The 25677-nt window shown below is 36.7% G+C and overlaps 1 protein-coding gene across 9 annotated transcripts in view; it reads left to right on the top strand.

The window, feature by feature from the left end:
• Positions 1 to 10039, top strand: part of ADGRA1 (adhesion G protein-coupled receptor A1) — a 277097-nt gene extending 267058 nt beyond the window's left edge. For 8 of the 9 annotated variants that reach the window (XM_068688179.1, XM_068688175.1, XM_068688174.1 and 5 more), the window contains 2 exons: positions 2485 to 2580; positions 5838 to 10039. In XM_068688179.1, coding sequence (XP_068544280.1) covers positions 2485 to 2580; positions 5838 to 7059 — 1318 coding nt within the window. In that variant the 3' untranslated portion in view covers positions 7060 to 10039. The remainder of the gene's footprint in view (positions 1 to 2484; positions 2581 to 5837) is intronic. The other variant, XM_068688176.1, reaches the window with a different exon arrangement.
• The last annotated feature ends 15638 nt before the right edge of the window (positions 10040 to 25677 follow it).

The following is a 25677-nucleotide window of genomic DNA, read 5'->3' as shown; positions in this document are numbered from 1 at the left end:
AGATCGTATTTACACTGGTCTAAATTATTTATTTATTAAGTATAAAATTAACTTCCTCACAACTAACATCTATGTGGATTTTCATGAACAACACTTCTCCTTTTGGTGATTTTTCATTACATTTTTTCTCTTTTAATATACTTTTTGGGGTATCCAGGAGCTCACACAAATGAGACAGGACAGGAATTTGGCTAGATTTTGCCATGCTTCTGAAGCACCGAGTAGCTAAGTGCTTGCAGAGCATCTGATGCTACCGTTGTCTTGTACAGCAGCTTGCTGAAAGTGTGAGATATGAAGTAGGTTATCTAACACCCAAATACAGGCTTGTATGAGACTTTAAATAATGATATGATTTAAATGTATGTATCCAATTTGTAAAAAGTGGCTGCTCTGCAAAAAATGAAATTATAGATTGCATTGTAGGTAAATTCTATGGTGTAATCACTTCAGATGAATTTGAAGTGCAGTTTCCTATACTTCCTTCTATACTGTTTTTCTGCTCTTTACTATTTCTTAGACAAATTGGGATTAAATTTTCTATGCCTCATTGCTTACCCTAGTCATTTCCTGAAGTTTCAAAAAATGTCATTGAACATCTTTGTTAAAAATAATAATAAGCTATTAAGCTAGCTTATTCAATATGCTCAAGTCAAAAGATACTCACAATCATTAAAATGCAGTGAATGAGTGGATTTTGTAAGGATGCAGCTTGTTCATTGGAATTTGTTGAGCTTTACAGAATAAGCCAAGTTTGAAGAAAATGTATATATTCAATGACTTTGAAGTTATAAAAGCTGAAAGGGTTTTTGATGAATGTCGAGGATGATTTTCTCTGCTCTGTTTACAGCTTAGATCATTAGGACAAAGACTGACTGTAAATGTTAACGTGAAATTTTCTGAGGCCTGGCTTCTAATTCTGCTTCCCAAGGACGTGGGGGAAACAAGTGAAGAAATTTTTAACACTAATTCAGGGTTGGACTTAAATGGTCAAAGTTACTATGTCTCTGTTTCTGTAAAAATCCTGCCTTGCAGTGGCTGAAAAAAAATTCTAATTTATGTATCACATTTTAGAAAACTATTGGCCAGATTCTGGACATAATGTGTTCTTTATATTATCAGGCTCTTCTTAGTCCTTTTGGACGATGTAATATCAATGATTGGAAAGTGTTTGCATCCCTGCCTAATGTTTCCCACAGCAAAGGAATGTCTTGTAAATAAACTTTTTTTTTTTTTTTCTACTGAGAGAAGAGCACAGGTTGAAATAGAAAATGAGTAGGGATGTTCAGAGAACTAGCTGAGCTTCTAAGTTCAGTGAAACATTTGCTCTGTTGTCGCTAAGCAGCGTTCCTGCCAGCTGTAGCCTTACATGTGCCAGGCACTGGTGCTCTCCACCTCAGAGGCCACAGCAGTTGAAGTGCTGTGCTCCACATGTAATTTTGTGCTTTGCTTATGTAAATGGAAATGTGAGGACAATATATTTTGCTGCATTTGGACATAGAAATGCAGGATGCCAACTTCAGTGAGGTATCCCCTAGGACTTTAATTTAAGCCTAATGATGATACATTGGGATGACTGCAGTTTCCAAGTAGCTCAGTGGCATTTAACCAGTTAAAGGGGTAAGAAACTTTGTGCTTTCTGTCTTCAAATACAGGTCTCTAAAGAAAGATTAACATGGAGATGAACACTCTTCTTAGATATTTATGAGATCTTGCTGAAGTTTTAGAGGCCCTCACATTTTAATGCATTTGCAAGGCTGGATATTTAATGGTATTTAATGAACAAAAGTATGTTACATGCAAAGTGATATTTAATCCTCCTGATTGCTCCAGATTACTCCTCTGTTCAGAAAAAAAAATATATATATATATATATTTTTTTTTTTTGACAAGTTGGTTGCTTCTTCCTTCTTTGCCTAACTCAACTCCATTTCATCTGTCATCCAGGAATTAGGAAACAGTTTCTGTGAATTTACTGAATTTCACTGAGAAAATTTTCAGGTTAAAATGAAAACAGTTGTCTGTTGTCTGTATTATATATTTTTAATAGATATTTTTAATATATAATACACATTTAATAATTACTAAATACAAATACATAGGTAAGTGAAACAAGTATTTTTATTTGAAATGTAGGTTCTTTCATTAGACAAGGTTTTGTTCTCCATACGACTGCAATAGTAACTACATTTACTAAGATTACTGATAGTAACTATTACTAAGGATTTAGTAGTAACTCTAGAGTAACTCTTCAAGACACAGAAAAGAGGATCCATTTAAATATCAAATATTAAGCTCTGTTTGCTTTATAAACTGCAGTGTTTATTGTGATAATACTTTGGTTTTGCTTTCTGATTTTTAGGGACATTTTTAATGTTTTGGGCAATATTGTATAGTCAAGAAACTTCATGAAATAACAACAGTTTACAAAGAACTATTCAGCTACAAGTCAGGCAAATTAAAATATCAGTTGTTATCTCTCAACAGATTTTATCTGATTAGTGGTGGAGTTCCTTTTATTATATGTGGGATTACAGCAGCAACCAATATCAATAATTATGGGATTGAAGGCAATGCACCATAGTAAGTATTACAATAAATACTGTTACAATAGAAATTTTAAGAAAAACATTTTTATTATTATGCTTATAAATATAAATGACTTTGTAAAGGGTACAGACATGCTATTTGGGATGCCATTTAATATGAAATTTTATGGATTGATAGGTATGAAAGAGTGATTTGTTAATCTGAGGCCTGCTGCTTCACATCTGCCAGTTTGACTCCATTATGGTCAATAGAGCCACTTCTCATTTATAAAATCACCTCTCATTTACACCTGAGTAACTGAAAGAATATTATAAAATGGAAGGCATGTTTAATGGGACCTTTAAGTAAATACTTTTAATTCATTAAGTTATCTGCCTTGAATTTATATTCTTCAGGAAAACTTATTTAAAGTAAGTTACAAATCATTAAGTGAAGAAAAGGACAAGAAAAAATCCCCATTCCTCCTACCTCCAAAAAAAGATAAAATTTTGGGTTTTCACCATATGGAAATTTTTCAGTCAACATGTCTTGCAGTCGTGACATAGCTCTCTTGTGTACTAGCATGTTAGTCTTCAGTGTATCTCTGCAAGGTGTCCAGGCATCATAATGTTGTTAATTCTTGGCTTGAAACATGAGAGATCAACAAAGAACAGTAAGCCTCTCCATAAAAGCATGGCAGAAAGTGAATTAGACTGTAAAGTTAAATAGATTCTATGTAAATGACCAATATGGTAATGACTGACACACTAATGGATAAATGGATCTATTAGTGCTCTGCCAGCACCTTGTTGCTTGTACTTTGGAGGATGTTACTATTAGTTACTGCTTTGAGCATCTATTATAATGCATTTGAAACTAGCTATGTTCTGTGTAAGAAGAGTGGAAATTGAAGCAGAATGGTTCATAAGTGAACATTTGGCTCCTTAAAAGCATTTTTATAGGTAATTGAAATTTAAATTCTGGTAATAAATTAGTGCATACAGTGGCTAACTGTTTGCTTTGCCTAGGGCCCAACTCATATTCATATATTTATTCAAACTTATCCAATTAGACAATCACTTATAATCAACAGTATATTAAAAGGCTCAATTATTTATGTTCATAAATGTGTGAGACATTTTAGGTTTTGGCACAGTTACAGAGGTTATACTTCTTTAATGATGTTAATCATAGCCAATCAGTACATGGTACCACAATCTTTATTGAAAACAAGGCACAGGTGAGGGATGGTTTTAAAAATGAATAAAAATCATCTAATTCAACAACAGCATAGTGGGTTATATGCCTTATTCATTTTTAATAGTATTAGCACAGAAAAATGTAGATGCACAAACTTGAACTTTTTTTTACGGAACTGATTTTTGAAGTGATGCACAATGAGATTCCACTTGAAATAAGAGCATCCCAAGAGACTGTTCCACTGGGGAACATTCCATTTTCCACTTTGCATCAAATATGCAGCATTCAAATTCAAATGTACTTCAAGTATTTATGTAGCTTAGTGCTGCATGTTTATCCAATTAAATATAGGTAGTAGCTTACCTATCTTTTCACAGATATTTTTCATGGAATCTTTTCATGTGCATGTCTGACAGCAAAATATATACCCGTTGGATGATTTCTAAGTTCATTAATAAATGGAATGGGTGTATGTTTTTGTTTAAGGTTCAGAAAAAAAAAAAAAAAAAGGTATTTATGCTGCAGTTTGTCATGTTGAATACCCAGTGGGACCTCATCGTTTTCAGCTGAGAGGTTCTCAGCTTGGAAGATAAATTCATTCTGTCCTTTTTATAGTAAGTGGTGGATGATTCCTGGCTTGACAAGAATGGGATATCAGAAGGTTCCTCACTGTAATGGAGGGACTGCGACCAATCACGTATACCTAAATGGGTACAAAGTGTCACACAGGGTTGCTTTTAGAGCTGGAACAGATCATGACAGATCGCCTCGTCTGTCCTTCTGACCCAGTGGGAAATTAGCTCTATTCAAACTATTGCTGACAGTTATTTATCTGAGGTGTTTTAAATGCTCAAATAATGGATACACCACACTTTATTCCAATGGCTTATTACCATAATTATCCTAACAGCTAGAAAACTTTTTGAAAATTTAATTTAAACCTTTTCTTCTTTTTCTTTTCTGAAGTTTGAGATGCTTACTTTTTGTTACAGTCCAACAAACAAGGAAATTAACTTCTCTTTCCAGTAATCCATGCAACATTTAGAAATAAAGAACCTAATAACAGCTGTGCTAGCTTATACCACCAGCTCAGTAGCCTGTCTGTAACAATGGGTAAAAGTAGATTGTAAAGAAGAGTAAAAACTGGGCAAATATTAATTCTTGCCCCACCCCCAACCCAAATTCTCCCAAAGTCCATCTAGGATTTCAATAGCCTGAAGTGTTTTCTTCTCTGATGTTTATCAGCTCGTTCATCCTCAGGACAGTCCTGTTAGACTGCTGCTAAATTATGCAGCTGACTGAGGTTTATTCATCTCATACTGGCCAAGAACTATTTTAAGCTTCTTTGAAATAGTCATAGTTACAGTATTTAAAGCCCAGCAAATAATAATGCTACAGTAATATTATGCTATCGGTGTATTACAAAGAGGCTGTCAATTACCTTAATTTTTCTGATAGCATTCAATAACTATATAAATAATTCATATAAATTAACTGCCAGGACTTTCAGAAAGTGTTGAGAACCCAGAAATGCCATGTAACTTTTGGGTCTGCTCACTGTGGAAATTGGTGACACTGTTCAACTGAAACACTTTTTTCAGTCTCCTCTCCTGCTGAGTCTCCACTCAGCCAGTTCTCCACTTTGGGAACAAGAATATTGCCTGAGAACAATCTTCAAACTTAAGAAAATGTCCCATTGAAATCTGTACATTTCTATTGCTCACGCATATTGTATAAGCTATGCCTCATTTGCTTTTTTATCAATGTATTAGAGCTGACATTTTTAATACTGGAGGTTGACATAAATAGACTTCAGTGGAATTCTAGATTCTAAACTGACCTAGATTTCTTTGAAATTTTCATCCCTAATATGCTCTAAATTATACTAGACATTCTATTCTGATTAAAAAAAAAAAAAAAGGAAAGCAGTGTTGCAGCTTTGTTGATGTTAAAGACACAGTCCTGTTCTCACAATAAACCTATCCAAGCTTCTGAGAAACTGTTGGGACATACAAGTTAGTAAGAAAGCCCAGTTTCACTTCAGTCTGTTGTGCATCACATCTAAAGTGACCTATAATATGTTCCTGACTCTCTCTTTTTGTTGTTTCCAGTTGCTGGATGGCATGGGAGCCTAGTCTTGGTGCTTTTTATGGGCCAGTAGCTTTCATCGTGCTAGTTACCTGTGTTTACTTTCTCTGCACATATGTTCAACTGAAGCGCCATCCTGAACGCAAGTATGAGTTAAAGGAAAGGACAGAAGATCCGCAGAGAATACCAAGTACTGAGGTGGGCCATGGTCATATTACAGACTCTGTGTCTGTTCCCCAGGCAGCCTGCTCCATGCTTTCTTCTTCCTTATTGGAAAATGAGCATTCATTTAAGGCTCAGCTTCGAGCTGCAGCATTCACTTTGTTCCTGTTTACTGCCACGTGGACCTTTGGAGCACTTGCAGTATCTCAAGGTCATTTCTTGGATATGATATTTAGCTGTCTTTATGGAGCCTTCTGTGTGACCTTGGGGCTTTTCATCCTGATCCATCACTGTGCAAAGCGAGATGATGTGTGGCATTGTTGGTGGTCCTGTTGCCCATCTAGAAGAAATACCTACTCCGTCCAAGTTAACGTGCGCCCAAAGGTTAACATCAATGGGGACACTCAAATTCATGCACCTTGTCTTCAGGAATCACCATGTCCCAGCAAGTCAGCAGTGTTTAATCATCCAGCTGCTAGCCACTGCAAACTCACTAACCTACAAGCAGTTCAAAATCACGTTAACTGCCTTTCTCCTGTGACACCATGTTGTGCAAAAATGCATTGTGATCAGCTGCTTGATGATGAAGCTCATATTCATGTCCATAATGAGGGAAGCTTCAGACCTAATATGCACATTCATAGATGTCTGAAAAGCAGAACTAAGCCACGTTATTTCAGCCGGCATAGATCTGCAGGTGAGAGAGAATATGCCTACCACATTCCTTCAAGTATTGATGGCAGCATCCACAGTTCACATACAGACAGTCCCCACAGTACACATGATAGCCAGTCAGGTCACAGACGGGCCTGCTGCTCAAAAAGTGATCCATATCCCACTGTCAACCAGCCCGAAAGTAGCGACGCAAGTACTGTAATATATAGTTGTGCTAAAATGCCAGAAAGTGACTCTGTGCACCATCCAGCTCATTTTGAAATGCACCCACGGACACAGTCACTGCCGTTTAATACGACAAATCACAATGGAATTCTCAAGGGAAATGTGCATGAAGCCATGATATACAGCTCAGATAGTACAGGAAATATCAAAACTGGCCCTTGGAAAAATGAAACTACTGTGTAGTTCATGGGCCATCATAATGTCCTTTTTCCACCTAAACCATCGTTATCTTTGCTTTTATTCTAAACTAAATAAGATGGCTTATTTGTGTCGTTCATCAGCAAATTGTACAGCTTTTCCATCTTTATTTCCATTTTCTTAATAAGAGTCTAAAAGAAAGAGATAGTGAGTTTTAAAAGTAATTTTTAAAAGTTATAAAATTATTCTGAAAGGTAATTAGAAAATGAAGTCTAGACAACTGAATACGAGAGGCAATATCCTTTTGTTACACAGCACATTTATTTAGAAATACATCACTTGCATTCATTATTTTCATTTCTGTTCTGTAGTAACTTCAGACACTTTTTATAAGCATATCAGCATCTTAAACTTTTACTTATTTATTTTTGTAGCAAAATATTATTACTGTGCCATGGATTTTAATCAGAAGTGACTACAGTAGAAATGATAAACAGGATTTTATAAAATTACAGCTTTTTAGATCTACAAAAGTGATACTGCCTCTAAAGAACTTCTGTAGCATATGGCCTGTAAAGTCGTGTAATGTACAGTCTCTGCTATGTCCTCTTTCTTGTTGGAAAAAAGTGCTAGGTAATGTCTCTGTTACATCTATGGTGCTGTATTGGTTGTATTTTGCATGACATATGTCAGGATATACCATTTGCTGTTTTATAGTGTTACATGTGTTTAAAAAAAAAATAGAAGAAAAAAAAAGGTGTTGTACAAGGCTGTGAAAAACCCTATTGATATTAATCTAGAGCATTATAAATCTACAGAAAAAAAAAAAAACACTCTGCACTAGTTTAAGTGGCACAATCCTTTGTATAAGGTTATATGATAGCTTTGATAAGGGTCCACTCTAATGTCTTTACAGAGCATGCACTACTCATTGTATGTGACACTGTACAGTGTAATAACAATCGTCTCAACAAGTTTTACACTTCTTTGTAAAGTATGCCTTTTGAACAAATCTTTAAGCTATTTCACAATAACCTTTCCACATCTGTTAAAGTAGAGCGGTTTTATCATTAACTCTTTGAGGACTACAGTTATTTTCTTAAAAATAGCTTACTCTAGTTCAGAGATGCTGTATATACAATTCTATCTATTTAGTTACATGATCAATGTAGTCCAGAGTTGTCAAGAAAGAGAAAGCTCAGTCATTTTCCAAAAACATACCTTCTTAGAGCCTATTTCTTAATTTCACCTCTTGCTTTCTGAAAATCCATTTCCTCTCCCAGCAAATTTCACATTGTCTTCATTCTTTAATGCAAATTTGACCTTCAGAGAAATTCTTTATGTTCATGATTTCTGCTGAATTGTAGGGCATCCCAGGGTCAGTAACATTCTCTATTAACAAGGCTTAACAAGACTTGCTATGGCAAGAAATTTTTTCATGTTTCCATGAACATCTGGACACAAAGCATCAACTCACAGTACAGAACTGCATCACAATTATCCTTACATGAAATAAAACCCCTTTTTTTTCAGACAGCAATGGTGCAGAATAATAATGGATTGCATTCAAGCAAATAGGAGCATAGAGCTGAGAGAGAAATGTCTACAGTGAAAAGTGAACAGAGCATCCATAAATAAGAGAAAAAGCACAATTCTGTATGGCCACATGAGAAAGTTTGCTGTCATGTCCTAACATGGACTTACATAATTGTTACTTTGCTGCAGAAAGGAAATAGAAAAATCCCTAGAGAAATCATCCGTCTGTGATTCTCTGTGTATATTTTGCAGAAATCTTCACATACTTCAACCCATTATTTTTATATTAGTACTTTATTAGTCTCTACCTTTTTTTTTTTTTTTTGATATGTAGGAATGCATTTCCTAATAGTGTACATAAAGATGACAATTATAATTGTTAGAATGTTATAAAAACATGCAAGTCAGATGAATGTGTTCTGCAGTGTTGCAGGTGGGAATTAGTACTCAAAGGGTTAATGCTCAGTATCTGAGTGCAAGAAATCTTGTTTTTCTGTATTTTTGTAAATTTGAAATATATATTGTAAACTCCAGCAGTGCAATGTATCCATCTCAGATTGTGTATTTTTAAAAGGTTAGCAAGAAGAATGCACTAGGTGGTTGTCGAGTTTTAAGCCAACATACAAGTTTCATGACTGCTTGTTTAGCAAAGAAAGAAAGAAAGAAAGACAAATGTCTGAGCTTTATTATGTATATGCTGTATATGCTTGAACTCTCTAAACTAAAATACAGTATTTTTCTTTGTTTGCATAATGGAATATTTTCTGTTTAATAATTATTTTCTTTTCATATTACTTTTACTCATTCCATGTAGACAGTGAGCCCTAAATAAGCATAGACATAATGTGAAATACCACTTCTCTGTGTCTCAGCACTATGTATATGTATTTTCTGTACTAGCAAAATCCTAGGAGGTCTGTAGACCATTATGCAAAATGTTCCACATACACAGCCAAGTGAAATACTCACTCTGTAAGAACCCACTCAGCGAGCTTCTTTATTCAGCTTGTGTTTTAATCACCGCTGTTATTTCGTCTAAAAGGCTTGTTCGACCTTCATAATGGCTTACAAAGAAGTAAATAGGTGCTGCTTTCCACAGAATATCTTACGTGATAAAACTCTCTGGAATTTAAACGTAAAATATTAGAACACTTTTCTTATGTGTTAAAATAATAATTTAGTGAATATTTCTGGGCTAATTTGGAAGAAATGTGTTATGCAATAATCTGTTTGCATATTATTTTTTCAGAAAATAAGTATAACTACAGAGTAGAAGAACATGATATTAAATAAATATAAAAATGTTTTGTAACATCAAATTTGACCAAAATGCTTTTTGTGCTTTTGACTTTTTTTTTTCCTTATGATAAATGAAATAATTTCAATGGTTTGGAAGTCTGGCTTTGTTTTATTGTGGGTTTTTGGTCAATTATAGTCAATGAACCATTACTACTCTTTCTTTCTTTGAAAATAAAGTCAATGAAATAACTGGAGTTTAAGAGATACATTGTCCTAGTAAATTCCTTATGGATAAATACATTTAACATGATTCAATATCAGTACTAGTTTTGGTGATTCATTGATGATATAAAAATGATTGAACAGATTTTTACTGTTCCTTTCTGTTTGAGATCAAGCAAGAGAAATTTCATCAAAAAAATGATAATTTTTGGAGAGCAATGCAATCAACAGAAATCTGAAGGGTCGTTATTACTGTACTGCCAGGATAAAAATATGCTCTGATGCTTTATGCAGTGTTCTTCTCTGCATATAGGAATTCCAGCTCTCATGACCAAATTTCAGATAATCCAGGTGACTCCATTTTAAGTCTGTTTACAGGAAGAATTTGTACCCAGCCCCATATAGAGAATTTTGGTGTAAAATAAAGCATACATTTTTTCACATTATGCTGATCATATGTGTCATTCCCAAGAAGTCTGTTGGTTGTCTGCAATAATAGGTCTGAGCGATCTCTGACAGTGATCACAAATACAATAAAATCCAGAAAAAAAATAGTCAGCATACCTAAAAAGCTCAGTTAATTGAAATAAGAGCAAAACAACACAATAGATTTTATGATCAGAAAAGCCTGAGTTGAAGGAAACATTTTTGGATGCTTTGTATACTTTAGGTTCATCATGTGTGGGGACATGAGCCAAACCATCCTGGATGCCCCAGAGATCTGAATTTGCTCTTGGACAGACATTATTAAGGCTTACGAAGCTGACTAGATTCTGGAAAAGATTTTTTATATTTAATTAATTAATTAATTAATTAATTTAATACAATGAAGAGACTGCCTAACATGGGAGGCTTGTCCACTTGACTAATTTGAAAGCTAAACTGTCATCAGGAGGATCAGGCCAGTAACCTTTTTAACACAGAATCTTCTTTACATGGAAATACAAGGAAGGAAGGTGGACATGGTCCTCCCTGCAAAGGATACCACCTGTAATCTTCCTGAGCCTTTGCTGCGTGTAACTAGAAAGGTCAGGCCTATGAAGGCATGAGCAGCTCAGCAGCTTCCTTCCCAGACAATAACCTCAAGTTTCTGTACAAGCATCCTCCAGTTCACAGAGAAGCTGTAGAAGGCAGCTGGATCAATCAGGATTCATCAGTTGAGTTTAAAGGCTGACTGGCTTCAGCCAAGCAATTTCAGTGGTAATTTGGTGCTCTAGATAAGCTCTTGGTTAAATCTGCAGAGAAGGGAGCTTTTGGTCTGGTTTTACTTTTGCTTTGCTGAAAGTTTGAAGCCCAGCTGGCTATTTTTCAATTAGCATTTGAATTGCTAAGAAGAAAACCTATTCTGCAGATCACCATGACTATATAAATTGTGCCTTTTTATTCCCTGTTACTAAGTTTGCCAAGGTGCAAATGAATCCCTATTTACTCATCCTACCAGTATATTATCTGGGTTTTCAGGAGCCAAACAAGCATTAGTGAAGTCAGGATAGTATTACAGGGTTCACTTCTCAGCAAGGAGTGTTGAAATGTGGTTTGCAACCTCTAGAGCTGTTCAACCTCAGACAAATATCTTGCCTTAGGGTTGTGCAGCTGGTCAAGCCTGAGAGGTATGGTTTATTTGTAAACATGGTGTCTATATACCCCATAGGTACTTCTGTCTCTTTGCATTTTGATCTGTTTAAGCTCTGTGATGCCTTGCAGTCTGAACCACAAAATGACTGACTGTTCCCATCAGCCTGTCACTTGGCTCCAGCTGTTCCCTTAAGCTGCAATGCACTGTTAAGTGAAATTGTCCGGCATGGTCAGTGTTTTCATTTATTCCTTTATTCATTTCCCAGGTACTCAGCAATACCTGAGGAAGGCAACAAGGGAAGTTTATTTTGGGGTTAGTGGGAAACTTTGGGAGAGGAAGTGGTAGGATATTATTGGGTTTACCCATTACTCATATTCTTGTCACTGGACTCCCTTTTGTTAGCCCATTTGTTACTGAGTTCTATGCAGTTACAATCATTTATTCCCTGATTCTTTCCATTGTAAGACTTTGTTCTCTACTAATTAGAACATAACTGGAAGTTAACCATGTAGGTATATACTTGATATATACTCTCAGCAGTTATACTGCCCTCAGAGTATTTGAAGGAGTTCGGCCAAAATAGCTGCAGTGCTTTCAACAAAAAACTTTGAGGAAAATACCTTTGTCCATAGTAACACCTTTGGGTGACTTTTGAATAGTTTTGTCTTCAGGGCCCAGTATTTCAAAACTTCATGAAGGACTACTATCGTAAGGAGTGATAAGGGCTCTTTCTAGAAAGTAAGCACTTCAGTGTAGATAATTTTAGCTGCTAAAAATATCTAAATATACTACTGTGAATAGTATCCCCTCTTCTTAGGATGCATATGCCTTTACTGTGACTACATTCACTGATCACATACCGCTACAAGCTAAAGGAACTCTGAAGGACACACCCTATGAAATGATAGACTTCAGGTGCACTCAGGCTTAGGATGAAAAGCAGGAGCTTTGATTCTTTTTCTCTGCCAAATTCTCCAACTTGCCTCCCCCTCATAGACACCAAGATAGAAGTCTTGGAGGAGGGAAGGCTAGAGGGAACTGAAAAGAAGAGATTGAGTTTCTAGCAGTGGATAAACTTGGATGGAACAAGCTTACCAGGACAAGGAGGAGGAAGGCTAGCATGAGCAGGAAGCTGCAGCAAGATGGCTTGGGACCTGTTTTGAAGCTGGAAGGGAAAAAAGGCTCACAACATTGAAAAGAGAAACTGAGAGGTAAGGAAGAAACTGTGATGAAATCAGTAATGGGAAAGGGGGAGTGGGATGTAAAAATGATGTCCCTCAGTGTTTCAACTGGGTATGTAAATCAAGCCTTTTTATTCCTCTGCTGGCAGCAAACATCTGAAAACCCACTAGCAAATTACCTATTCCCTTAAAACGTTAGTCCTCGTAGAAAATGACAGCATATTAGTGCTGTCAGCTATTCCATTAACATAAGTGTCAGAAATCTGTGTAATGGATCACAGATGCTCAAAGCTGTTGACTAACCAGATAGCTGTTTGTGTGCCACATGATAGAATTTCTGTATTTTAATGTGCTCTTTCAAAATCCAGGAACTATCACCAAAAAAAAAAAAAAAAAAAAAAAGACAACTGATTTCAAATAGTACTAGTGAAGCTCAAAGTCAAGCACACTAAATCAAGGAAATGTTAGAATTAAGGCTGTCTTTATAACAACCATTCGTAGCTTTGTTCTGTCTTTTGATGTTGTTTTAACTATTTGAGTGCATGCTATGCATGCACACCTTGGCTTTGATGCTGCACATTTTGTATTCTTTAAATGTGTTTTGTGTACATCTAGAATTACAGAATCACAGAATTTCTAGGTTGGAAGAGACCTCAAGATCATCGAGTCCAGCCTCTGACCTAACACTAACAGTCCCCACTAAACCATATCCCTAAGAGAGTTGTTTTACTATAAGCCTTTTTTGTCTTTTTTTTTTTTTCACACTTTTTTTTTTCCCCCTTTCCTGGAACATTTGAAGAAATCCCTCTCAGAAGTTTTGAGGCTGAAACCCTAAAAGCTTCTAATAACACAGACCCTACTTTTCCACCATTCCCTGGGCTGAATGCTAGAAAACAAGTAGTTTATATGACTTTTCTTTGAGTTCATCCTGTTTTGGGGCTCTTTTCAAAAGCATTTGAGTAGTTGTAGGACTGCAATACATGTAAGACTGCTGTAAATCCGATCTTCCTCTGCAGTGGAAACTTTTCTGGAAAGCCTCTTACAGGGGAAGATACCGGGGCCTGCTGAGAAGGGCACCACATACCCAGTCCTTCCATACTGCAAGTTGTGTCAGCTTTGGCTAATGAGGGATGGACATGTTTTGCACAGTGGTCTCTTGAAGCCAGCAGCTGGCTAATTTCACCCACAGGGAAGGAGTTTAGGTACAAAAAGTGGGCTTTATTCCCTGTTTATTAAACAAAGGTCATTCTGCAATGAGCTCCAGGAAGGTCCCCTCCCTTCAAACACTGTGACTTCATTGCTAACCCTGAGGCCACTGCCCAAGCCAGAGGCTGGTAGGCCCAAGGTGCCTTGACAGGATAGCTTGAGGATGCCTTGTCAGCAAGAAGGACTTGTTCCTCTGTATATCTTAAGCAAAACCTATTGAAATTTTCCCTACGCTTACATGTGCAGAAAAAAAAAAAAAAAAAAGCAGGAAGGATAGAGTTAAATGACCAGATATCTCTTCTGGGATAGAAAGGGGAATGTTTTAAGTGCTGCAAGAACTAAACAAACCCCCAGCCATTCTCAGTACAGAAGCCTTAATTCTAGCATTATAACAATGTTGTATTCCACCTGACAGCACAGTGCAAGCAACGTGACATATAGTCAAGGACTATAGTACATTGAAAGTAACTATGCTTCCCCCACAATGCTTTTCCCCTCGGTAAAAATAAGCTTGTACTTTGGAAAGTTGTACTGTGGAAATATTTTCTGCATCCTCTGGTACACTAGCAAACTGTTTTAGACTACTGATCCATTTAGTGTGGAAATGCAATTAAAAGATTTTTGTAGTATTCAAGAGAAACTTTTTTTTTTTTTTCCCTGTGGCATGAAAAGCTGATCAGCTTTTTTAACTGAGATATTATTTCTCTTCAGCATGTGGTTCATACAGAGCCAGATAACTGTATAAGAGAGCACTGCAACAACAGCAAAATGTAGCCATGGAAAATGGAAAAAATCCTCTTGCTGTCTGTGGTTCAGAGCTTTACCTGTAAGGGAGCAATTCCAGATCGTGCAATCTGCTTCATTAGCCCATTCAGCTTCTCAGTGTGTTATTAAGGTTCAACTTGCTTAATAAAACTGGGGAGATCAGAATATGCCATTCTAATGGAGAATGGCTTGAACAGTCTCTGGTATAAGTGGCTTACGTAGTTCATTGTAGATTGATGCAGGGAAACTGCTGATAGAGACAAAACATACAGGATATTATTTCAAAGGCCCCGGAGCTGTAGGATGAGAATTCTTTAGCAAAGTCCTTTTACTTAGACAAAGTAAAAATAAAATATCATGTATAATATAAGGAGGCTTGAATTTAAATCAGTGAAATGATGAAAGAGACCAGCAAAGCAGCATTTTGAACAGCTCAGCACAGGCTTTCGTTCCTTGTGCAACCACTAGATCCTAGGGAATGTTTAATTTATGCAGTCTTTAGTCGAACTGTTTTCACTTTAGAGTAGTTATCTGTAGACTTGAAATCACAGGCAGGAACCTTTCCATCAGTTTCCATGGTCCCTACATTGAATGCACAGTGAACAGAAAGGCACACCACATTGTTCAAAACCTAATTTGAAAACTGACAATCTGTAAAGCTCATTAAATGGCTCTCTGTTGTAGCATGGGGTCACATGTCCTGGCACAAATCCACGCTGGCAAGAACATGGAGGAAAAGTGGGTGGGAGTGAAGGAGAAATGGGGCACAAAAGGGAGGAAGGTGTTGTGTTGAAATAAGCACAAGTGCCAGCTGAAATGATGTGACCACAAGCCCTGGATGTGTACAGCAGTGCCTTGAGCTGGATTAAGAGGGCTAGGAATCATAGAATCATTTAGGTTGGAAAAGATCTCTAAGATTATCTAGTCCAGCCTGGAAAGGTAAGCCTGTTCTTATTACAATGATCATCCAGAAAGGATGCCAAAGATTGAACTAGGTTTGGACAGTAGCCTTGAGGGTGAGCTGAAAACTAGAAATGTGTCAAACTAAAGGCATGTAATATGTTCAAGTTATGGTAAGAAAAAGTTAAGTGATTTGATCACTGTCCATGGGTACCTATATGGGCAAAAACTACCAGATAGATTATTTAATGGAGCAGCAAAACAGTAATAAAAAGATCCAGTGCTAAGAAGCTACAGACTGAAAGTAGGACTTGCATTTAATCTGTAAAAGTAATTAACTCTTCAAGGTACCGTGTAACTAGGGAATTGTTACAATTTTTAATGTGAGAGGGTACCTTTCAGAAATATGCTTCAGTTCAACCACAAGTTTTTGACCTTTTTGCTGTAAGAACTGCAGAGTAAAGTTTTCTGGGTAGTATACTTTATATTTAATGTTCAGAAGACTTAGCCTCAGAAAAATCCTACTTTCAGATAGGTATTGTAGAGATGATGTAGAATAGTAAGAACAATGCCTATGTAGACCCTAGGAATCTGTGTCTCGCTCAAACTCCCTTGACTTGGCCTTCATAGTACTGTTCAGTCTAACTGCCATTCTAATGTTTATGATCCCAGATTGTTTGTAAACTACATATTATAGAATATAAAGTTTCTCCTTCAAATATAAGAAAGTTCTTCATTGCTGCTTTAAATGAAAAACTCAAATAACCTCTGTCCAGAAACACAATGGTGCTTGCTTAATGAAGATTTTATCAGTATGCCCTGTAAGTCCGTGTTAAACCAAATTCCTTCTCATTTCCTCCTTATGAGTACCTAATGGCCAAACTTTGAACTGCATTAAGAATTTCATGTTTCTAATTGAATCTTTTCCTTGCTAACTTCCCAGGGTATCGTCTATACTGGAACTATCCCCTATTTTTCTGTCTTTCTGGCAAAATACGAAATAATTCCTTAATTCACATTTCCAATAGTAGAAAAATTGAGGCTCTAAAGTTCCCCAAAACTGAATTCCAGCTTCTGAGTCTAGATTTTCATCTTCCTTGCTTGGTATGTTTACTTCATCTTGATGTAAAATGACTGCACCGTTAGTCTTTTAGGAATAAAGGTAGCACAAGGATATGTTAGGACACTAACATACTGCATAGACATAAACTACTATTTTCTGGATAGAGGTAGCCCTGATTTTGCACCTACTGTTTATATATTGCCCCAGCACTAGTAACCATGTACCTGTATGCACCTCAAACAGCAATAAATAGGACGAAACTGTTCCTGGGATGTGTTGGAAGGTCTTTCTGTTTTTCTCTCCAACCTCATGCCCAGTGCTTCTCATATCCTCCTATTTTTCAGTCTGACTTTGGTTTGTGCACTCAGTCACATTGCTGTTATTCTACTTTTTTGTGTCCTTCTGGAAAGGCAGCACAGGTTCAGTACTGACCTTAGCTTACCTGACAGCCCCAGGTCTTTTGCTCTCAGAGTGGTGTCACAGCTGTGATCTGAAATGTTCTTTGTTGTCTTTTTCTCTTTTCTCCTAGATGTGGATTTATCTAAGGAGATAATTAAGCTGAAGGCCCCACACCTTCTGCATTTCTCCTGCCTGATGTAGCATGCTGGGTGCTGTGATATGATTACCACTGTCCTACCCCAGGCATGTTGTGTAACTTCAGTTCTAGGCACCCATTCACAGCGTCCTCTTTGTTATTCTTCCTTTCTGACAGTGCTTCTGCTGCACAGCATGTAGCTCTCCTTGGTTTTATATACAATTTGCTGTGAAACATCCGTATATGGGAAGGGTTGTTCTGAACACAGACCTGTGGCAAAGTGATTGGAATGAGTTCTGCTCTTTCTCACAATAATTATCTTATTTTTCTAGTAACTGATTGTTTATGAATACTGAAACATGAGCACCACAACTGACTTAAGAATGTCCTCTGCTGACATTCCCCAAAACACTAGTGGTGTGCAAATCAACCAGAAAGTGTTATATTTTATATATGTATATTTTTTATATATTTTTTATATATTTTTTTTTTTTACTGGCCTGAATTTTCCTTTTCCACTTCTGTGTTGCCCCTAAAGCTTCTTGCTATTTCTTGGTTTTTATTTTCTCTCTCACACTTTCTTCTGTGCAGCTCTGAGACAGCATCCAGATGGTCTGCTCCTGAAGTGAGTCCTTTCTGGAAAGAGCCTCGCTCTTGTCACTCACAGGAGGGTGAAGCTGGCCTGAAAAACGGCTGCAAAGCAGAGAGGTTTTTTCTTTCACTGGCACTTAGGGCTTGTATAGATCTAAACTCTGTCTCTCTGTGCACATATAAGTATATAGATACATAATTTGTGTTTGTGTAGAGATACATACAAACATACAAATGAACTGTGGAGAGTATTAGAGATCAACTTAGTGTTTATAGCTTCCCCTCTGTTTTGAGCAAGTAGCCTATGTTTTCAGAATACATTTTTTAATCTGAAGCAGTATTTTGCAGTATTTCCTATTGGTTTTAAATGGAACCTACAACTTTCTGAGTGTGACAGGTATTCAAACTCTGCATCAAAAGGAACGAGCCAAGTATAACTGCCTCAGAAACTTTTTCAGTGGCTAGGCAGGTGGCTCTAATTGTTCTTTCACTTACGGTGTAAGTACCTTCCCAGAGGTGTGGGAAGTTGCCACTCATAAAGTTTGACTGAGAGAGGCACAAGATTCCTAATGGTCATATTTCAACCCCAATTTTGCACAGGCTGGACAAGATTAGACCTAGTTTTTAATATACTGCTGATATGCATTAGGGATTTTAAATTCCTTTTAGCAAATTTATTTTCCATGGAGATTTCTTGGTTTATAAGCAAAAGCTATTACTATGCAATATTTCTGAGAATTGAAACCATATGGTTCAAATTTAAATTATTTCAGATGCGTGTAGTCTATAAATGGAAATTTCCTCGCACAACATAAGATGCTGATGAGTTTCTCTAGTGAAGAGTTAAATAAGTCAGACCACAGTCTATCGAGTCATAACAATTAGAGGCAGAAATCATTAATACTTTAATTTAATTATAACCTCTCTTTTGACTGTGACTGGTGTAGAAAATTGCAAATATGAAATGCTCACATAATTATTATTCTGAAGATCATTCAGGACAAATAAGACTAAAAAAAGATGTTAAATCTCTTAAAGGACTTAATTATTTTAAAGTCATACATTAATTAAGGTGTTTATTTATTAATCCTTGGAAATTGAATTCTGTACTCAGAATAAGTGCTGTAATTTTCTTGAGTAAGTGTTTCTCATACATGAGAGAGGTTGAATTGCTCAAACTTAACTTTAGAATTGTCTATAATAACTTGAGGGATGCTGACAATTAACTCACTCGACAACTTCTCTGTGCCTCCAGCAAGTATTGTGGCTCTAACATCTCTCTGTTTAAAAATCTTGTTGTTGGCCTAGTTTATTTGGGTCATTTACCAGTCATTGTCTGCTGCTTCATTTCTTGCTGACCCTGATTTATCCATCTGGAATTAAAGCAGGATGAAGACAGAATTGTTTCTGTGGCTGTGGGTACGTGCCAGCTATCACAACAATTTGAAGTTGAAGCACTTTGGTATGTGTCATGTGGCTCCTCTGCAAGATCCCCTGCTCACATAAATAAGGGGTTGGAGGGCCTGCTACTCCTACAGCTTTCTGTCCCTCCTCATACTGGCCCTCTGAGTGTAGGAGGTAAACTTCACAGATGTTCTTATACAATCATAGCTCTCCCTGATATATCTTCGTGAGTCAGGGTTTTGGCTACCATCCTAGTTCTATGCTTATTATTAAATATATATATAAAGCATAAAAATCAGGCTGAAGGTTTGTGATTTTGTTATTTACCTCCTGTGTACATCATACTCCCTTTCTTCATATTCTGCTTTCTTGAGACACCCATACAAAACATTGTGAACACTTCATCCTCAAGCAGAGAATAAGCCCTAGTGGTTATTTAGAAAGAAGTGATTTGGGTCAAAGTCATGTGTGTGTGTGCGTGTGTAAAACAGAGTTAACTGCACTGTAAGGTTTTGATGTATATGGAGCACTATAAACAGATTAGAAAAGAAGTGAAATAAATTGTCTTTTAGATTAAGACAATGTATAGTGCAGGAGAAACCCCAGGCTTTTCAATCCTTGCAGATCCCTTCCAGTCAAAAGCTGTACCTTACCTTCTGTGCTGCAGTGCCCAGGGAAAAATGAGAATCCTGCCTCTTCAGCAAAAATGCTGCAAATCTTACTGCAGATGACAAAATACAAAGCCACAGTACTGCAACAGCAAGCTACAGAGCTTCCTGGAAGGGCACAATCTCAGGAAATCAAGAGGTGCCTTCCACATTTAGTTATAAGTTTGTTTTGCTTTGCTTTCCTGCCTCCCCCCACCCCCCTTCTCAGTGGCCACACAGACTGTGAGAACTGTTACTGCACCAGATGGAGCAGATTTAAATTTCATATGAGAAGTAAAATATTGGGTAAGAGAATGTGAATCATCTTAATGTTGTATAAGGGTTATCATTTGCGCTCTGTCACCCTGTTCCGTGTTACAGATGAGACCCTTCACTGTAGTTGTAACCAATGAACACAGTATCAGCAAATTAAGCCATTCTAAATGTTGGCCCTTAAATTGCTGGTACCTTCTCCCACACCATGCTATCTATGGGTTATCTGAAGGTTCTCCACAGAGTGCTTTAACAGTTCAGTAGGGTGTCTCTGGCCCCAATATGTTGCCCGTTTTCTGAAGGCAGATGTCCTTGTGGTTACAAATGCAACAGCAGAGACTGATGGGTGTTCCCCAGCTGCTGCAAAAAACTGGTAGATGGGCCCAACGTAGCCACCAATGTGCTGGTGGCACATAAGGTCTGGGTAGAAGTTAGCTGTGAAAAATAATTGCCTCCATTTAATTGACTTTCCTTTAAGGGAGGGGAAAAAAAAAAAAGACATAAGCACTGAAGTCTGTTCAAGCCATTGGAAATTTCCTAAACATACAGGTGCCATTGATTTAAAGTTAGCAGATCCATTGTCTATAGCACCTTCTCAGACTGCTTCTCAGAAGGAGAAATCCTGTATTTGTGAAATTCAGGTGCCAAACAAAAGATCAACGTTTCAGTCTTGATTGGGGCTGTTAGAGCCCCTTCCAAATGCAGTAAGTCATTGGCCTAAAGTAATTTACCTTTTCTGATGGCTGGAAGAAAGGTACATAAAATTCTTATGAATGCCCATCTGAAAGCTCTTTTTAGCTACCAAGTGCGTTTGTTGCACCTGCAATTATTGGAGTAATTGACAAGGTCTATTTTTCCCACATTAGACTAAAAATGAAACATTTATTTTGACACATTGGGCTACTGCCATCTGTGCCCTAGCATCAAAACATTTTTTTAATGTTCTATTTCAGCTGCTCCAGTTGGCCTCCAAAGAGCTTAAAATCTGGCAAAAATAGCACCAATGTTTAACTGTGCACAGAAGGTATTATTTATATGTCAGTAGCACATTGTTGGCTTTCTAGGTCTTTAACAGCTGTATATAATGACATGATCCCTTACACATGTTAGTTTTCATGGAACATGTCACATGGCTATTAAGTACAAAGCTGAGGGTCAGCAAATCATTTTGTATTTTTCTCATGTATAAAGATGATACACAGTCATTGCATGGAATCTCACTGTAAGACAGATGCTATATTATTTCATCAAATGTAATGATGCACTTTGCTTGCATTTGCAGGAAAAAAATATATCTGTTAATCTGAGTCTATTCTTCAAATATCAGGTTAAGAGTTCCGTTTAAATCTTCTTGTATAGAAATATATGGTATGTAATACCAACAAAAACATCCCCACAGGCAAGAACTAGGGCTTGGCTCTCAGATGACCCAATTTTGAGAGAGACAATAAGATTACTAGATTGAGGTGCAGCTGATACCGGTGCCCAAGGCCACCTCTAAACTTCATCACAGTCTGTGATGCAAGGTCACCTTACTTCATTGACTGTAAGCTGTAAAACAGAAGATTCAGCTGTGTAAATTCATAGAATTTACAGAAACATGTATTTTCAGTAGAGGCCTGTTCTGTAGTTCCAAGTTCTTCTGGCTACCTTAAGTCTAATCTTTAATATAAAAGAATACTGGCAACAAGACTTTCAAAATTCTAAAGTTAATTATAACAGTAAGTAAATATAAACATGATTATTTTGGTTAACCATTAGAGGAATCACCTGAGAAGTAATAACAAAATGAAAATAACCTTTTTTTTTTTTTCCTCAAACACTGCTAAACTCTTCCAGTTCCTAAGCACTACTTTCCAGATGCTGCTTGATGACTTTTGTTATAAAACTAAGGATGCACATAAATCTGTAAACACATGGCCTGGGAGTTACAGGAGAAAAAAATGTCTTCAGGCAGATTTTTAGGCAAAATGCATGCATCATTCTCTCAGACAAATTGTGAAAGTTTACCCTCTGTTTTTGATGCTGAAATGGAAAACATTACACGAATAAATGTCTTTTGATTCAACCACGTCTTGTTCACTTGGGACAGGAGCTTAGGGGAGGGGAGGGGGGGGAGAGGGGCTGGTTCAGCCGTTTGGATTGCCGAGGTGTTGTATTATTCCATAAACTACTACTCTACATAAGTTAGTAAGTGCTCAGTATCCCTTTCTTCTCACTGTTCAATGCTCCAGCATCTAATTTAAGTTAAAAGAAAATTGTAGGTTTCATAAAATAAATTTAACAAAAAGGAAAATATTCTCCATTTTTGAATGTATGTGAAGCAGTCTACGTGAGAAATGTTACATGAGAAAATGTTACAAAATTGAATTCATGTGATTCAGTGGTGAGTTTGGGGTTAAAATAGCAGCACTTAGAATCAAGCAAGGGTGTACAGTTTAGCTAGAAGCTGAAAGCCATAACTGGGTTTGTCAAAAACAGACTTAGAAGCCCCTGGCTTGTCAATACAGGCTGAAATTAAACCTTATTCCCCTCTCTATTCTTCTGTTTTGTAACAGTTGCAACACACATGTACATCCCTGTAGTTGCATAGCACATATTATGACACCTTTTTTTTTTTTTTTCCCCACATCTCAGTATCATACAGGCATCTTGGAGTTAACAGGAGTAAAGAAGTCTATTTTTGAGTTTGTCTGAGAGTTCACTGTGATTATTCATAGATGAATCAGCATGTCGTCATCTCTGTAGGTCTAGACGTAAGAAAGGTATAATATCCAACCCCATATAAGTCACGACTGCAATGAAAGCCCTTTATCTGAGCAGCATGAAAGCACATTCACTCAGGAATCAGATACAGGCTCAGAAGCAGTCAAGCAAGAGCAGCTCAGCTAAAGCTCTGGGGAAGAAAGGAAAATGCTGGCCTGAAATACTGTGAAATATAAATAACAAGACCAATTTGGGTTGCATAAGCATATGCTGAATGACATGTGGAAAAAATAATAACCTATAAAACCAGGAGTCACTGTTTCCCCAAAGGTAAAGCCATTCATGGCAGTTTAAGCCCTTTCTTGTTCAACTCTGCTATACCTGCAAAAGCCATCTTTGCTGACAAAATATTCATCGCATCAGTGTCATCACAAGAAAGGTTCATGGGCATCTGGCTGTATTTATTTAGTCAGCAGCTTCAATATTTCCCTTTTTCGGTAAACCTCACCTGACATTACAAATGCAACAGCTGAAAGCTCATTAGGGATTATATGGCAATGTGAATTTTACAGATAAGGTTAAATGTTATCTAAAACTTCATAGAATGGTTTGGGTTGGAATGACCTTAAAGGTCATTTAATTCCAAACCCCCTTACTTGTTAACATTTTTTTTTAATTCCTGCGGGACAATTGCTGCACAATAAAAGAGATTTTCACATAAATCTGTAGACTTTACAAGCTCATCCCTCACTATTTTTCAGTGGAAAACTGTGTTTTAGCTGCTCCAACTCTAATGGGATTCCCTGCAGTGCTACATAACCTGCTACCTTTGGTCAGATTAATATCTCAAGGGCAGAATTTTCTTCAGTGAAAACAAGTGTTTCAACAGCATGGATAAAATGCAAGATACTGGGATAATACTTAGAGGAAAAGCTTATGTTATTTTAAAATAAAATCAGTTTCACAAGTAAGAAACTCAAGTATTGCTCCTAACTTGATAAGATAGTTATGGTAAGTGTTAGAAAATGTGGAAATCAGGGAAAGATTGTAACAGACTATAGAGAGTAAATCCAACAATCTGATTTGCTCATCAAAGACTTATATTGCAGTATAGTCCCCATTCTTACCCTGTGAAAACTCCTCAGGTGCCTTATATGAGGTCTCTCTCTCAAATCATTTACGTTTAGTATATTAAGCCATATATCCAAGTAATGATTTTTTTATATTTATTTTTTTTTAATTTAAACTAACAGTTCATTTCATCTATAAGTACTACCAAGTCTGTGATCATAATATGTTAATACAGTTGGTGATCCAACAAAGCAATGTTGGCAGATGCAACTTGCCCATCTAGAGAAGATACTACTCTGGACCATATCAGTATAGGACACCTGATATATAGGACACAAGAGAGAGAGAGACTGGCAAGTAAATGATAGTTAGCATGGGTATTTTTTATGTTTCCATGAAATATACAGAGATGAGAGCATATCTGGAGAGGGACCAATTACAAGTAACCCTGCACAAACAAGCATAATTAACCGGATTCAAGAAGCAGTAATGATCATTCTTTTAACACAGCGTAAGTCTGCCTAAAGAGGTGAACACATCAAAAAAATGCAGCATGAAATTTTAAAAAATCTTTGACTAGTTTGGCTTTGGGGAGCTTGTCAGATTATTAACTTTACTTTAACCTAATTTTAATTTTGTTTAATGTGATTTCTTTTTCCATGAAGCTCTTTGAAGGAATGTTGTTTATGCAAATAAACTACATGGAAAATTGGTTTTATAACTAAATGACAGTTGACAGACTAGACTGTAATAGCCAACTGGGAACTTCTAAAGCATGATTTGTTTACTCAGTAGTACAAATTGCATAGCTCTGATTATTAAGGACAGTAAATATCTTAATAGTGGCTATTTTAATTAACAGAGTCCTACGGCTGGATTTCAGTCCCTGCTAAGACAGTTTTGTACTGCTCCAGTGGCAGCAAAAATAGCCTCAATCCTTATTTCAGTACTTGCCCTATTTAATAGTTCAGAGGAGCTGGAATAATGAAGGTCAGATTTATCCCATTCATTTCCTACCAAAACAATGCTTCTTGCTTGACTGTTTGTTCAAATAATAAATCCTTCCGTTTTTATCCTGTCAGCTATAACTTCTTTTTTGCCTTCATCTGACTCCATAGTTCTTTTGTTCTGGTAGGGATGCAAGTCCTTTAAGAAATCCCTCTTCTCCCAAATCTTAAATTATACCTCGCTGTCAGATCTTAGAAATTGTTTTAGAATTTCTTGCATCATTTGAATTTCAAGGTATGTTTTGTCATAGACTTCTACAGAATTAAAACCAAAATGAAACTGTACAGCTGCTCCATCTGTAAGTAATATGACAACCTTCTCACATCTTCACATGTGGAAATATGGATTCTAGGTAGAGAGAAAGCTATTGCATGTTGCCATTTTCCTGCCAGTGCAAGATTTTGCCTGCTGACAACAATTTAAAATAACACATTAAGAAATTTTGCAGCATGGACCCTGCAGTAGTTCTTGGCATTACTGCTTAGCTCCACTTCTATCCTGTACCATGATCCTATAATTCCTTGAACTGATTAAACTGGGATGCAGGTAGCTAAAGACAAATATACCACATATTGTAGGTGGCTTGCTCTAACCCTCTTAAATGAATATTCCAGTTATTTTCCAAGAGGATCTACTGTGAGAATTGTAGTGTTCTCCCTAAGCTGAGGAAAAACTGTAATTGATATATGTATAAACATCAGTTTAATTTTTGGAAGCTCAGTATTCCCCAAATATACCTT

This window comes from Anas acuta, chromosome 7 (assembly GCF_963932015.1).
Source record: "Anas acuta chromosome 7, bAnaAcu1.1, whole genome shotgun sequence".
NCBI lineage: Eukaryota > Metazoa > Chordata > Aves > Anseriformes > Anatidae > Anas > Anas acuta.
Note: the sequence above shows the minus strand (reverse complement) of the source record. Positions and strands in the feature narration are given on the sequence as shown.